The 17,395-nt window shown below is 40.0% G+C and overlaps 1 protein-coding gene across 3 annotated transcripts in view; it reads right to left on the bottom strand.

The window, feature by feature from the left end:
• Window positions 1–466: 466 nt before the first annotated feature.
• Window positions 467–17,395, bottom strand: part of gpr139 (G protein-coupled receptor 139) — a 171,229-nt gene continuing 154,300 nt past the window's right edge. Inside the window, exons 4-5 of one of the 3 annotated variants that reach the window (XR_009803879.1) lie at window positions 5,809–5,879; window positions 467–1,045 (exon numbers count right to left, since the gene is read on the bottom strand). Coding sequence is in view for 1 of the 3 variants with exons in the window: in XM_061884897.1 (XP_061740881.1) it covers window positions 12,624–13,600 (977 nt within the window). In the remaining 2 variants the exon portion in view is untranslated. Of the gene's footprint in view, window positions 1,046–5,808; window positions 5,880–10,221; window positions 13,601–17,395 lie in introns of those variants that run through there. The other 2 variants (XM_061884897.1, XR_009803880.1) reach the window with 2 other exon arrangements.

The following is a 17,395-nucleotide window of genomic DNA, read 5'->3' as shown; positions in this document are numbered from 1 at the left end:
AAATAGGATATATTATATATATCTAGGAGACACTGTGTTACAAGCGGTAGAAATGCATTAGAAAGGACAGATTAAAAAAATTGAGCATTTATACATACATATATGTATAAATACATTTATAAATGTATACATATATAAATATATTTATACACACACACATACTGTATATATATATGTATGCATATATATATATACAAATAGATACATATATATATATTTACATATATATACATATATTTGTATACATATATATTAATATGTATATATATTTTATATGTGTGTATATATACATATATATGTATATATTTATTTATAAATATATATATATCTATATATTCATACAAATATATATATACACAATATATATATATGTATACATATACACATATATATACATATATACACACACACACATATATATATATATATATATATATATATACACCCCAAATGGAATAAGCGGTACAAAGCAGATGGATGGATGGATAGATGTATATTTATGTAGGATTCACCGAGAGTAACAAGCGGTAGAAAATGCATTTGAAAGGACGGATTAAAAAAAATTAAATAAAGCTTTATTCTTTTCTTTTTTTTTTTTAACTTGGGACTTCCTGCCCACGAGCCGTACTTTGGTGACCCCCGCATTACACAAACATGTTGGGCCTAAAATGCTACATTCTGCTACACAATATTATACAAGTGACTTGACTCAGCTGAATCCATAACAAAAATGTTTGAAAAAATCCTGTTTAGAACAACGCAAAGTAACTTAGAAATATGTATTACATTGTTTTCCCGTTATTTTCTTAGAAAATTAACAAGTGAAGAGAATCATTGTCAAATGAAGTCCAAACAGTTGCGTCTAACATGTCGCGGAAGCAGAGAGGGCTGCTGAAGGGGGAAAAAGACTAAATGAGGACGCAGAGGAGCAGGTGGCAATCCACACTCCTTCATTCGCTTTGCAATTTGGTGTAAAATCAATTCGTGTCGAACAAAGACGAGGGGGATTGAAATGGCCAAGCTCCTCATCCATCCCCACGCGCACCTGAAGAGAAACAGGGGAGTAGTTATCGTTGATGGAAAGAGACGGCAGAAACCACATGAGTCCAACTGTCGGTCCTTAGCGCAGCGTGGAAAATTGTCTTCCGCCAACATGTTGCTCCCAAGTTACAAGAGCGAGTTAAGTCCCATATCGTCTTTGCCATTTTTGACGCGAGGCGTGTGGTTAGAAAAGTGTGTCAGTCGGATGAATACGAAGGTCACGATTTTACGGACGGATCAAACATTCATTGTCTTTACAGCGTTATCTATTAAATAGATCAACAAATAAAAAGTCCGGAAGTGTCTAATCCCTCCAGGCAGGAATTATGATCTGGCCTTTTTGGCAGGACAGACCGATGTAGCAGCCGAGGTGTCTGCAGGATGGATTCACATCTCAATGCGTTCGCTTTTACGACATTGGGGCGAGACCACGGCACGCAGAGACAGATGTTGACGTACACCACTGTCCATCAATATGACTCCACTTCAATTAGGCAGGAGGACCAAATGAGGAAAAGATTACAACGTGGCCTCCGAGACCAAAGATCTTTGGAGGCGGGAGAAGTATTGGAAGAACCCAGCGTTGTTTTTGTGGAGCCACGTTTTCCACCAAGCAGTTTACAAATACGACAGGTGGATTGTAAATAAATAAAAGTGAATAAAAGTCAGCCCATAAAATCCAATAATAAAAAAAAAACATTCAAAAAGCGCCAACTATATTCAATTTGCACTTCATGATTTGAACATTATCCAAGTATTAGTGATATCGTTATTTTAAGCGCTTACGCAGACAAACTATTTAAGGTGGCCACATAATCACTACCATGGTGGAAAAAAGACAAATTAGAAAATATAATCCTTTTTTTAAATTTACAATTCACCAAGTTTTATCCATTTTCTACCGCTTATTCCCTTTTGGGGTCGCGGGGGGCGCTGGCGCCTATCTCAGCTACAATCGGGCGGAAGGCAGCGTACACCATGGACAAGTCGCCACTTCATCACAGGGCCAACACAGATAGACAGACAACATTCACACACTAGGGCCAATTTAGTGTTGCCAATCAACCTATCCCCAGGTGCATGTCTTTTACGACGCATAATTGTAAGCACACTACCACAAAACAAAAATCGCTAGCCTCCGATGTTATGAACATTTTTTACAGTTGCGTTGTATTGTTTACATGTTTAAGTAAACATGATCACTTCCTTGCTCCTTGAAAGTTTGTTGTGTACTTCCTGTTTCTAAATCAACAACAACGGACTGACAATAAGATGACACCTCAATTTTAACACAATATACTGTATTTCCTGGAATTGCCGCCGGGTATATAGTATGCGCCTGCCTAGAATTACCGCCGGGTCAGGATTAACGCCGGGTCAAACTCGTTTCGCAAAATATTATTTTCATTAGCGCATGTCTAGAATTTCCGCCGGGTCAAACTCGTTTTGCAAAACAATTAGCATATGCCTAGAATTTCCACCGGGTCAAACTCGTCACGTCACGCGTGACACTTCACCCGTCATCATTTTCAAAATGGAAGAGGCTGATTTCAATCATTTGAAATCGCATAAAGGGAATAAGATGAAGAGCTATTCAGTCGGATTTAAGGTCCAAGCTGTTGAATATGCTAAAAAGGAACAGTAAGCAGCTATGTTTTATTAATATATCGTAGCTGCGTGTGTCAAATATGAGTCATTGAATGACTCTCGCCTCCTGGTGGTAGAGTGCGCTAGTGATCCTTCGGCTGCAGAAGAAGTGACAACAAGCGATCGTTTATTTTTTTCCTCTCGCTTGCACTTTTAACATGGAGGATTACATATCTAAAATAAAAAAAAATTCTAAACTGGACTTTCAATCGAAGCAGGAGGTAATAAGAAAAGATCTCCATCGAGACAAAGAGACTTAAAACTGAAGAAAGATAAGGAAGACTTCTATAAACAGGTTATCGATGCTTTTGATCAGATGGAGCTGTGCATGGACTTCATTTATAAGTAAAGGTAAGACCATAATAACGTTTTTTTTTTTATTAAAGGTGCTTTTCATGACGGTATCCTTACATCACACTCAAATTTATAAGAGCAGGCCTAAATTTACCACATGCCTTTGGTAAGCGCCGGAGTGAGAAGAGGTTTTAAATTATTTAGCGCCCTGGCGGCAATTCAAGGAAATACGGTGTATAATATTCAAATCAATCTTTTGTTCATTATTGGAGTTTTTCATTAAAAAAATAATGATGAGTTAATTCATGTGAGTAATCACAAACAATCATGTACATACGCAGTGATCACCCCAATGTATTTTGACATTACCTTAAAGGGGAACTGCACTTTTTTTGTCATTTTGCCTATCGTTCACAATCATTATGAAAGACATGACGGATGGATTTTTTTATGCATTCTACCTTGTAAATAAAAGTGAATAAAAGTCAGTTTACAGCGGAGCCAATGGGAGCTCCTCTATTTCGCCCATAAAATCCAAATTAAAAAAACTTTCAAAAAGCGGCAACTATACTCAATTTATATTTCTTGATTTGAATGTTAACCAAGTATTAATTATATTGTTATTATAAGCAGAGGTGGGTAGTAACGCGCTACATTTACTCCGTTACATCTACTTGAGTAACTTTTGGGATAAATTGTACTTCTAAGAGTAGTTTTTACGCAACATACTTTTACTTTTACTTGAGTATATTTATAGAGAAGAAACGCTGCTTTTACTCCGCTCCATTTATCTACAATCAGGTCGCTACTCGCTACTTTTTTTAATCGATCTGTTAATGCACGCTTTGTTTGTTTTGATTTTGTCAGACACGCATTCAAAGTAGGAACTACGCATGCCTGCGTTTCACCAATCACATGCAGTCACTGGTGACGTTGGACCAATCAAACAGAGCCAGGTGGTCACGTGACCGTCACACGTAGAACCCGACATGTGGAAAAACATATTGGGGTGTTACCATTTAGTGGTCAACTGTACTTAATATGTACTGTACTGTGCAATCTACTAATAAAAGTTTAAATCTATCAACCAATCAATCAAAAGTGTAAAGGAAAAAAGACACTTTTTATTTCAACCGTACTTCCCGTCAAAAGCCTAAAGACTGTTCGCACAGTTCCTGTCTTCACAATAAAAGTGCCGCTCCATCGCGCCTGCGCTAACAAAATAAGAGTCCCCGAAAGCCAGAGCAAACAAGCTAGCAAACTACGGAGTCTGCCGCCAATGTATTTCTTGTAAAGTGTATAAAAACGAATATGGAAGCTGGACAAATAAGATGCCAAAAACCAACGACTTTCATGATGTATTAGACAGGAAGGAGGAACTTTTTTTCTCCTCCATTTGAAAACCGGGACTTTATCAGCACTATACTGTCTGATTCCAATCAATGCAAGTCATCAGAATCAGGTAATACACCAACTTATATTTTTGTCTTCATTAAAAATAGGAATCTATATGTTAAACATGCATTTATATTCATTAAAACACCTTTAACGTGTGAACAAAAACGGCAAAATAAATAAATATAAATTATATACTGTATATATATATGATATGTGTGTATGTATATGTATATATATATATATGATATGTGTGTATGTATATGTATATATATATATATATATATATATATATATATATATGATATGTGTGTATATGTATATGTATATATGAGGTAGACCACCTCGACTTGGTCATTTATTAAGTAATTGATTAACGTTGAAAAACTTATTGGGGTGTTACCATTTAGTGGTCAATTGTAGGGAATATGTACTGTACTGTGCAATCTACTAATACAAGTTTCAATCAATCAATCAATCAATGCCTACTGAGCCTATAGTGCTGTTAAGTTATTGTGGCTCAATTTGCCTTAATTTTTTTTTTATTTTAATGTATTATTATTTAATATATATTATTGTTTCAGTTGCTTAAGAGATATTCCTGGCTATGAAATTGCTCATTGCTATTTTTATGTTTTTGTGCATTATTTGTTGCCGTCATCATTAAACCAACAGGTTACTCATCAGTTACTCAGTACTTGAGTAGTTTTTTCACAACATACTTTTTACTTTTACTCAAATAAATATTTGTGTGACTACTTCTTACTTTTACTTGAGTAATAAATCTCTAAAGTAACAGTACACTTACTTGAGTACAAATTCTGGCTACTCTACCCACCTCTGATTATAAGCGCTTACGCAGACAAACTATTTATGCCGGCGACGTAATCGCTACCGTGTCTCCATATGTTTACTTCATCGAGTGGTCCGTTGCTTCCTCGCTACTTGAAAGGATAGAAGAAGCTTGAGTAGGTATTCCGACGAGTTGGTCCACTTTGACAGCCATTTCGGCACCTGAAACTGGCGAGGACGACACAAAAAAAAACGTGTGTATTTCCTTTTATCGTCATGTCTCTCATAATGTTTGTGAATAAATGCAGTTCCCCTTTAACAGTGAATGGTTTTGAGCAAATAAATGTAGTGCATTTAAGTAACACATTTTTAAAAATGTCCCTGTGTGACATTATGACAATAAAAATGATGTTGTGTCAAAATAAAAATGTAAATTATTCAAGCGAGTACTGTGATTAATCATGAATATTCCAAATTTAAAGGTGTGGGTAATCTGATTTTTAAAAATTCCTCACAAACTATTTATGGCGACAACATAATCACTATTGTTTGTCCCTATAATTCCATCAAGTGGTCTGCTGCTTCCTCGCTTCCCTGCGACTTGAAAGTTTATTCTACATCATAAATCATGCATTTTACCTGGATAGAAGAAGTCTGAGTAGGTATTCCGACAAGTTGGTCCACTTTGACAGCCATTTCGGCCCCCAAAACTGGCAAAGACGACACAAAAAAACATGTGTGATTCCATCTATAATAATGATTGTGAACGATAGGAAAAAGTAGAGCACACAATTCCCAAACAAGCTGAATATTTTGAACTTGGAACAGTTTGAATCTGAAGAAAAATGTAGGAGTTTTGGAACTTTGAAGAATCTCTTATTCATTTCAATGGGAATTTCCCCCAAAATTGGCAATTTCAAAAAAAGCAGGAATTTTTTTGAAAAAATTAATGGTCTGAATGAGTTGAAATGGTTGGTGTTGACATTTTTCAAACCGGTCATGTAGTAACATGTTGAATTGAGAAAATGGTGTTACAGAATTCCTGAAATTTTGGGAAAACTGAGAATTTTTCGAGTTCAAAAAACGACTTTTTTTTTTGTCCTGATTAAGAAGAATGTTTTGACGGTGGGACAGTTTAAGTGGATTGAAAAATGTGGGAGGAGTCGTCGCCAGAAAAAAGGATGGAAAACCAGGAATTTTGGAAAATCCTGGAATTCTTTTGAACTTGGAAAAAAGGTCATTTGAATTTCCAGAATGGTGGAATGGTTTAAACTAGTTGAAATGGTGGAAGTTTCAAAAATGGCCAATTCATTTTGAATGGGAAAAATGTTCCGTAGAACCTGGAATTCTGGGAAATCGGGGAATTTTTGGAATTTGTCCAGGGAAAGCCCGCAATTCCTGAGTAAGCTGAACATTTTGAAGTTGGAATGGTTTGAATCGGGTGAAAAAAGTGGAAGGTAAATCTGGAGAAGAAGAATAATAATAATAAGTTGAATAAATAGATGAATTCCGGTGTAGAAAACCATATTATAGTAAACATAATTATTCAAGCCAGAACTGTAATTAATGATGAATATTCCAAATGCAAAACGGTGGGTAACTTAATTTCTTTTTTTTTTAATTCCTCATTTATCTCACTTCTTAGCTGCATGATTGTTCTTTTAAAATTACAGTGACACAACTTCTCTGCTGATTGCGTTCACACTTTTGGTTCAGTTAAAACGAACCCGGTTACGTTTTCTCTGCTTTAAAGGGGAACATTATCACAATTTCAAAAGGGTTAAAAACAATAAAAATCAGTTCCAAGTGGCCTGTTGTATTTATTGAAGTTTTTTTCAAAATTTTACCGGTCCCCGAATATCCCTAAAAAAAAACTATAAAGTGCTTGATTTTCGCTATTTGCGATGCCACTATCCATTTCCCTGTGACGTCACACAGTGCTGCCAATGTAAACAAACAGCGGCAAATACCACAGCAAGATATAGCGACATTAGCTCGGATTCAGACTCGGATTTCCGCGACTTAAGCGATTTAACAGATTACGCATGTATTGAAACGGATGGTTGGAGTATGAAAGTATTGAAGAAGAAACTGAAGCTATTGAGCGAATAGCTATTGACGCTATTTATAGCCATAGCATGGCCGAATAGCTGCGTTAGCATCGCCGGTAAAATGTGCGGACCAAACAATCGGGACTTTCGCATCTTGTGACACTGGAGCAACTTAAATCCTTCGATCGGTAAGTGTTTTTTTTGCATTAAATGTGGGTGGAAGGAAACGTAATATAGTTGCAAATTTATCTGCAGGTTATCCATACATCTCTGTGCCATGTCTGCTTTAGCACCGCCGGTAAATAGCATGTTAGCATCGATTAGCTGGCAGTCAAAATCAACAAAACTCACCTTTGTGATTTAGTTGACTTAATCTCTGTGCCATGTCTGTCTTAGCATCGCCGGTCAAATGTGCAGACACTCTGGCACATTCAATGGGGGTCTGGCGGCAGATTTCTTGCCAGTGGTGCAACTTGAATCCCTCCCTTTTAGTGTTGTTACACCCTCCGACAACACACCAACGAGGCATGATGTCTCCAAAGTTCCCCAAAAATAGTTGAAAAAACGGAAAATAAAAGAGCTGAGACCCAGTGTTTGTAATGTGTTGAAAATGTAAATGGCGGCTGTATTACCTCGGAGACGTCACGTTCTGACGTCATCGCAAAAAGAGCAATGAACAGAAAGGCGTTTAATTAGCTAAAATTCACCCATTTAGAGTTCGGAAATCGGTTAAAAAAATATATGGTCTTTTTTCTGCACCATCGCGGTATATATTGACGCTTACATAGGTCTGGTGATAATGTTCCCCTTTAAGTCACGTGACAACGCAATCATTCCATGATGATGACCAGAGCTCAGACGTGAAAATGACTTCTAAAAGCATGCAGAAATGGCAAAATCATGTGTGTGTGTGTGTGTGTGTGTGTGTCTGTGTGGGACGACAGCGCTATATAAGAGTATATTATAGAAGCTTTTTGGGAAATCTAAGCTGGTAAATAGAAAAATAAGCTACTATTTAAGAATATTTCAGTCACGTCACAAAAGCTGCCCAACCACGTCCTTATTTTTTGCATATGTTCTTTACTGCGCAGCCCTTTGGTCACACGACGAACATACCTATTCTAAGCAATGTATCGTCTTTTACATTTTATTTTTATTTTTTCTCTCAAAGTACCGAAACACAAGTATGAAGGCAGCCTTTACAGCCAAGAGTATGCAGAAATATGCAGAAATGCGTTTTATATACAACGACCTGTTTGTTTAGTATGTATAAACGTTTCGAGCAGTTCTAATCAATAAAGGCATTTTTTGCTACTTCTTCCACTTAAGAAAATAAGGCTGGAGCTGCAAAACATAACACAGCTTATAAACGTATTTTATTTTTACAGTCGAATTTATCTGTAATATTAATCTATGCTGTGATTTGTCTCTTTGTAGTTTACTTCTTTGTGTGGAGGTGTTGGAGGAAAAAAAAGGTGAGGCCTTTAATCCCAGGAACACCATACCTACCGTAAATGGGCTTTTAGGACAGATTTACTGGCTTACGGACAGTCGGACATTATGGAACTCTTTCCAAAAAAAAAAAAAAAGCACATTTCTTTAGCTCTTAAAGGCCTACTGAAACCCACTACTACCGACCACACAGTCTGATAGTTTATATATCAATGATGAAATATTAACATTGCAACACATGCCAATACAGCCTTTTTAGTTTACTAAATTACAATTTTAAATTTCCCGCGGAAAATGTCGCGGAAGGTTTGTGACGTCTCGGGTTGTAGCACCACACACGGCTAAAAGTCGCCTCTTTTCATCGCATAATTACACTTTAATTTGGACATCTGTGTTGCTGAATCTTTTGCAATTTGTTCAATTAATAATGGAGACGTCAAAGAAGAATGCTGTTGGTGGAAAGCGGTGTATTACAGCTGCCTTTAGCACCGAAACACAGCCTGTGTTTCTTTGTTTGTGGTGAAGCTTTAACACAGAGCGGTCAAGCGAACATGTTTCTCTACGTCAACCAGCACGTTTTTGAATGGGAAAATTGTGATATTAAGTCAGCTCTTACCAGAGACTCCAGTGGATTAGGGGACTTCCTCCTGCAGCTCAAAAAGGCAGCTGTGATCTTAGCTTCTCTCAGAGACACTTCTCACATCCGACTTTGGGGTATGACTTTACAATCTCACTAAAACACTATTAAAACAATAAGCAGAATTATCCTAGTAAATGTGTCTAATTACATCTGAAATGGTCCCACTGCTGGAGCCGTCGCCTTTTTTTTATTTTTGTGCTTCACTCTAACTTTCCTCATCAACAAATCTTTCATCCTCGCTCGAAATTAATGGGGAAATTGTTGCTTTCTCGGTCCGAATAGCTCTTGCTGCTGGAAGCTCACATTATAAACAATGTGAGGATGTGAGGAGCCCTACAACCCGTGACGTCACGCGCACATCGTCTGCTACTTCCGGTAAAGGCAAGGCTTTTTTATTAGCGACCAAAAGTTGCGAACTTTATCGTCGATGTTCTCTACTAAATCCTTTCAGCAAAAATATGGCAATATCGCGAAATGATCAAGTATGACACATAGAATGGACCTGCTATCCCCGTTTAAATAAGAAAATCTCATTTCAGTAGGACTTTAAGGCCCAAGCTTGTTTGTTTACATGCTTTTTTTCTCTCTCTTTGCTATTTGAGCTTATTGGACCCTAATTAGAATAAAAACTAAAAATCATCTTTTGATATGATGTACTTAGTCCATAAGTACACACACGTGTACTTCATGTGTGGTGACATGCTCATTTTTTTTTTGTTACACTTTTTTTTTTCTATTTCCATTGGTATACCAGTATAAGTGTCCATATGTCGGCATAAGACTCCAATTCAGTAGTGTACACAATTCTGACTAAAAGGTGCTGTCCACGCATGTGGCCACTAAGGCCTTTAGAGGTTTTTAAAATATTCTCTTCCGATGGGAGCCGCTGGAGCGGTGGTTTGCCGGCCTCAATATAAAACGGAAAAGTGTGTCTTATATAAGGGTCTTACATGAGAATACACTGACCTGGATGACCAAGAACATCCATAGCCACGTCTTACTTGCTGGAAACAAGTCTTTTAACATCACACCTCACTCCTCTGGCGAATAAAGGGTTAAAGAGAAATCCAATTGCATGTGTTATATTCCCCCGGGTTGGCTTATTTCTTTGGGTGGAGGTGTTGGAGGAGAAAAGGTGAGGCTTTTAATCCCAGGAACACCATCCCTACCGTCAAGCATGTGTCCATTTATGACACATTTACTGGCTTACGGACATTATAGAACTCTTTCCAAAAAATGCACATTTCTTAAAATATTCTCTGCCGATCAAAGCCGCCGTAGTGGGCTTGAACGGAAAAGTAGGTCTTATATAAGGGTCTAACTTCTCTGTGTGGAGGTGTTGGAGGAGAAAAGGTGAGGCCTTTAATCCCAGGAACACCACGCCTACTGTCAAGCATGTATCCATTTATGACACATTTACAGGCTTACGGACATTATAGAACTCTTTTAAAAAATGCACATTTCTTAAAATATTATCTTCCGGTCGGAGCCGCCGCAGTGGTGGTGTGCCGGCCTTGGGTCTAACATGAGAATACGATGACCTGGATGACCAAGAACATCCATAGACTCGTCTTACTTGCGGGAAACAAGCCTTTTGCCGTCACTCCTCTGGCGTATAAAGGGTTAAAGAGACATCCAATTACATGTTTACTGGCTTACGGACATTATAGAACTCTTTCAATAAATGCACATTTCTTAAAATATTCTCTTTCGGTCGGAGCCGTCGCAGTGGTGGTTTGCCGGCCGTAGTATAAAACGGAAAAGTACGTCTTATATAAGGGTCTAACATGAGAATACAATGACCTGGATGACCAAGAACATCCGTAGACTCGTCCTACTTGCGGGAAACAAGCCTTTTGCCGTCACTCCTCTGGCGTATAAAGGGTTAAAGATACATCCAATTGCATGTTTACTGGCTTACGGACATTATAGAACTCTTTCAAAAAATGCACATTTCTTAAAATATTCTCCTCCGGTCGGAGCCGCCGGAGTGGTGGTTTCCCGGCCATAGTATAAAACGGAAAAGTACGTCTTATATAAGGGTCTAACATGAGAATACAATGATTTGGATGACCAAGAACATCCGTAGACTCGTCTTACTTGCGGGAAACAAGCCTTTTGCCGTCACTCCTCTGGCGTATAAAGGGTTAAAGAGAAATCCAATTGCATGTTTACTGGCTTACGGACATTATAGAACTCTTTCAAAAAATGCACATTTCTTAAAATATTCTCCTCCGGTCGGAGCCGCCGGAGTGGTGATCTCCCGGCCTTGGTATAAAACGGAAAAGTATGTCTTATGTAAGTAAGGGTCTTACATGAGAATACAATGACCTGGATGACCAAGAACATCCATAGACTCGTCTTACTTGCGGGAAACAAGCCTTTTGCTGTCATTCCTCTGGCGTATAAAGGGTTAAAGAGACATCCAATTACATGTTTACTGGCTTACGGACATTATAGAACTCTTTCAATAAATGCACATTTCCTAAAATATTCTCTTCCGGTCGGAGCCGCCGGAGTGGTGGTTTGCCGGCCTTAGTATAAAACGGAAGGTCTTACATGAGAATACAATGACCTGGATGACCAAAAACATCCGTAGACTCATCTTACTTGCGGGAAACAAGCCTTTTGCCGTCACTCCTCTGGCGTATAAAGGGTTAAAGAGACATCCAATTACATGTATAATATTCACCCGGGTAATGGTTAACAGTAAGTCATCTAGAGCCATTATTAGTTCATAGAGGACTATCTACGGACGGCAGAAATTTCCTCTTCCTAATACTAGAAAAACGATTACTAGCTCATAGCCACCAGTCTGTAACGTTGTCGCTGGACGCTACAATTAACAGTCTAGCATGAATACACCAACTACTCGTATCTCACAGCAAGCACCAGACTCCATGGTAAAAACCTACAACTGCCATTAAGAGTTTTACATCACGAGCCGGGAGAGGAGAACGCTTAGACTTCCAAGTTCAGTGCCTTCCTGAAAATGAGCACACAGAGTAGCAGGCGTTCCAAGTAGCTGCAGTCGACTTTCATTGATGTCACCTATGACTCTCTCCGTCGGGCTGTCTCTCCGTACCACTACAGCAGGCACCCAGGAAACCCTAAGTGGGGTTGATTCTTATTTTTTTTTGCATGGTGATGCTGGTTCGGTTATCTTTTCTTTTTTTTGTGATTGGGCTCAAAGCTATCCTAAGTGCCACCGCGGTCCCCGGCTTGCAGGTTGGCCTTCGAACAGTCCCATGCAGGCAAGGATGGTTGCCGGGGCTGGCGAAACCTGACGTTGAAACGCTGTGGTCGAGCCCTTAAGAGGAAATACAGATGGGCTTCCCGTTTTTGTCGTACTGGTAGACCAACATCTTGATGCAGTGGGAGTTGGCGGGCGAGATCCAGGGGCTGCTGGTGATGGAGAAGTTATGGCTGGCGTAAAACGGCTGCGGTTGCTTCCGACAGTGGACCAGCGCCTGCAGCACGTTGGCCGCCATGCCCCTGAAGCGCTTGCTGATGAAACAGTAGAGGAAGAAGTTGACGCCGGTGTTGAGCAAGGCCAGCATGTTGGCCATGTCCGTGAGCACGTGAAGGAGGCGACTGGCGCCCTGTGAGGTCGGCGGCGAGGAGTAGAAGTGGTAGAGGATCATGAGGGTGCGCGGCGCCCACAGCACCGCGAAAATGGAAGTAATGGCGAGGAGGATGGCGGTGGTCTTGCCGGTGGAGTAGCCGCGCATGCGGAAGCAGCTGCGACGGCGGCGCAGCTTGCGGACGATGACAACGTTGAGGGAGAAGAAGACCGCGCAGGGGAGGAGGTAGATGGTGGCGCAGTGGGCCCATACCAGCACGTGCTGGGCGGCGGTTCTGCCGCTCTCGCTCTCGCCGCCGCTCGCCAAGGCGGGCCAGCCGTGCCAGAGCTCCGGCCACCAGTAGTAAGGCGCCGCGGAGAGCAGGCACCCGACGTAGACGGCAAATATCACCCTGCGAGTGCGGGCCGGGTAGGAGACGGTGTGGTAGCGCAACGGGTGGCAAACGGCGATGTAGCGGTCGACGGTGAGCGGCACGGTGATCCAGATGGAGGTGTGGATGGAGCAGAACTCCAGCACCTGCACCGCGCTGTTTACGGACGGAGGGAGGGGCGTGGCCAAAATGAAGTCCTCCAGTATGAAGTCGACAAAGACGATGAGGAGCAGGACCAGGATGTCGGCGGCCGCCAGCGCCAGGAGATAGTTGTAGGACGACTTCTGACGACGCAGCACCAGCTGGGACAGGATGACCACTGTCAGGATGTTGGCTGGGGAGGGTCAGGGCAGGGGGAGGGGTTGTGATGGTGATGACGACAAGTTAGTAAAAAAAAAAATGGGGAGAAGATGTCGTGGGTGGGATTGGGGAAGGAGTCAGAGGAAGGAAGGAAAGAGAATTTAGGTGTTAGTCGGCAGGTCAAACTCATGAGCAGCGCTAATTAATTCCTGGCAGCACTGAGGCATCGAATCCCCCCCCCCCCTGACACCCTCAGCACACTGTCTGCTGCTTTTGTGTCTGAATCAGCCAGTGAGTCAGTAAGAGAGCGTATAAGAGTGAGTCAGTGAGCCAGTAGGGGAGCGAATACAGCAGGGGTGTCAAACTCATTTTAGATCGGGAGCCACATGGAGAAAAATCTACTCCCAAGTGGGCCGGACTGGTAAAATCACGGCACAATAACTTAAAAATAAAGACAACTTCCAATTGTTTTTTTTTGTTTAAAAATAGAACAAACACATTCTGAAAATGTACAAATCATAATGTTGTCTGGGTTTGTTTTGTTTTTTTGCACTTACATGTTGCGTTTAAAGGGGAACATTATCACCAGACCTATGTAAGCGTCAATATATAACTTCATGTTGCAGAAAGAAAAAAGACCATATATTTTTTTAACCGATTACCGAACTCTAAATGGGTGAATTTTGGCGAATTAAACGCCTTTCTGTTTAAACGTGACGTCACATCGGTACTCAACGCCATTTTCCCCTACACATCACACGCATCGAGTCAAATCAGCTCTGTTATTTTCCGTTTTTTCGACTGTTTTCCGATACCTTGGAGACATCATGCCTCGCCGGTGTGTTGTCGGAGGGTGTAACAACATGATCAGGGGCGGATTCAAGTTGATTTACGTAGAATGTGCATCGATTAGCACGGCATGCCAATCAATGCTAACATGCTACTTAGGATAGCTGTGTGTACATATTGCAGCATTATGCCTCATTTGAAGCTATATTTACATCCAGCCTTTCCCTCCATCCACATTTAATGCCAAACAAACACTTAGCAATCGACGGATTTAAGTTGCTCCAGTGTCAAGAGATGCAAAAGTCCCCCGTTTGGTTTTTACTGGCGATGCTACGACAGAGTTGGCAAAAATGTCTGGATATCCTGCAACACTCAAAGCAGATGCATTTCCAACGATAAATTCAACTAAATCACAAACGTGAGTGTTGTTGATGTTATTGACTTATGTGCTAATCAGACATATTTGGTCGTGGCATGACTGCCAGCTAATCGAAGCTAACATGCTATTTAGGTTACCTGTATGTACATATGAAACTATATTTACATCCAGCATTTCCTTCCACCCACATTTAATACGAAACAAACACTTACCAATCGACGGATTTAAGTTGATCCAGTGTCAATGCGAAAGTCCTGATCGGTTGGTCTGCTAACGCAAAGATGGCCGAATAGCGTCAATAGCTATTCGCTCAATAGCTTCAGTTTCTTCTTCAATTTCGTTTTCGCTATCTGCCGCCATACTCCAACCATCTGTTTCAATACATGCGTAATCTGTTGAATCGCTTAAACCGCTGAAATCCGAGTCTGAATCCGAGCTAATGTCGCTATATCTTGCTTTGCTATTCGCCATTGTTTGTATTGGAATTGCTATGTGACGTCACAGGGAAATGGACAGTGGCTTAGGCAAATAGCGAAAATCAAGCACTTTAAAGCTTTTTTTAGGGATATTACAGGACGGTTAAAATTTTGAAAACAAATTTGAAAAATAAAATAAGCCACTGGGAACTGATTTTTATTGGTTTTAACCCTTCTGAAATTGCGATAATGTTCCCCTTTAATAGTATTCTATCAACATTTGTCGTTATTAATACTTTCTGAATAAATTATATGATAATGTTCATCAGTTAAGTCACCGGTGTTAATTTTCAGACTATCAAGATAAAAAAATTATATCAAAATCAAATTTCAGGATGTTATTTATGTAAATTTCTCATTTTCCTCAACTGATTTACTAACCCCCAACAAGGACTATGTTCACTGCTGGACTCTAGAAAGAGGTTCCGCAGCCTCCGTATCAGAACCTCCAGGTTCTGTAACAGCTTCTTCCCTCAGGCTATAAGACTCTTGAACGCATCATAATCATCAATCAATCAATCAATCAATGTTTATTTATATAGCCCCAAATCACAAATGTCTCAAAGGACTGCACAAATCATTACGACTACAACATCCTCGGAAGAACCCACAAAAGGGCAAGGAAAACTCACACCCAGTGGGCAGGGAGAATTCACATTCAGTGGGATCATAATCCCCTCAATACCCCCCCCCCCAAAACGGATCAACTCGCTGTAAAAGTGCAATATATTTACAGTAGAGATGTCCGATAATATCGGAGTGACGATATTATCGGCCGATAAATGCTTTAAAATGTAATGTCGGAAATTATCGGTATCTGTTTCAAAATTATCGGTATCTGTTTCAAAAAGTATAATTTATGACTTTAAGTCACTGCTGTGTACACGGACGTAGGGGGAAGTACAGAGCGCCAACAAACCTTAAAGGCACTGCCTTTGTGTGCAGGCCTATCACATAGAATCTATGGCTTTTGACACACCCAAGTGAATGCAATGCATACTTGGTCAACAGCCATACAGGTCACACTGAGGGTGGCCGTATAAACAACTTTAACACTGTTACAAATATGCGCCACACTGTGAACCCACACCAAACAAGAATGACAAACACATTTCCGGAGAACATCCGCACCGTAACACCACATAAACACAACAGAACAAATACCCACACCAAACAAGAATGACAAACAAATTTCGGGAGAACATCCGCACCGTAACACAACATAAACACAACAGAACAAATACCTAGCCCCCCTTGCAGCACTAACTCTTCCGGGATTCTACCACATATCCCTCCACCCACAACTCCCCACTTTAACCCCGCCCACCTCAACCTCCTCATGCTCTCTCAGGGAGAGCATGTCCCAAATTCCAAGCTGCTGCTTTTGAGGCATGTTAAAAAAAAAAAAAAATGCACTTTGTGACTTCAATAATAAATATGGCAGTGCCATGTTGGCATTTTTTTTCCATAATTAGAGTTGATTTATTTTTGGAAAACCTTGTTACATTGTTTAATGGATCCAGCGGGGCATCACAACAAAATTAGGCATAATAATGTGTTGATTCCACGTCTGTATATCGGTATCTGTAATTAAGAGTTGGACAATATCGGATATCGGCGAAAAAGCCATTATCGGACATCTCTGATTTACAGTTATCTATTTATATTTGCACCTTATTGCTCTTTTATCCTGCACTACAACAAGCTAATGCAACAAAACTGCGTTCTTATCTGTACTGTAAAGTTCAAATGTGAATGGTTTATATTTTTTTTAATATGAAGCATCTTCTACAAAGGTACAAAGAATTGCTGTTGCGACACCTAGTGGACACATTTAGACCTACAGTTTCTTTCATTAAAAAAATTTCGGCTTATTTTTATACTAAGTAAAACCTAATAAATGGATGAATGAGTGGCTGCGTGAGAAAGTAAAGGAATGAATATTAGGGCTGTCAATCTAAAGCGTTAACTATAAGTTTACGGCGCAATTTTTTTTAAAGCACGCTTAACCAGAGGTGGGTAGAGTAGCCAGAAATTGTACTCAAGTAAGAGTACTGTTACTTTAGAGATTTATCACTCAAGTAAAAGTAAGAAGTAGTCACCCAAATATTTGCTTGAGTAAAAGTAAAAAGTATGTTGGGAAAAAACTACTCAAGTACTGAGTAACTGATGAGTAACCTGTTTG

Source organism: Nerophis ophidion, linkage group LG23 (genome assembly GCF_033978795.1).
Source record: "Nerophis ophidion isolate RoL-2023_Sa linkage group LG23, RoL_Noph_v1.0, whole genome shotgun sequence".
In the NCBI taxonomy this organism is placed as follows: domain Eukaryota; kingdom Metazoa; phylum Chordata; class Actinopteri; order Syngnathiformes; family Syngnathidae; genus Nerophis; species Nerophis ophidion.
The sequence above is the reverse complement of the archived record's forward strand: the minus strand, read 5'-3'. Positions and strand labels throughout refer to the sequence as shown.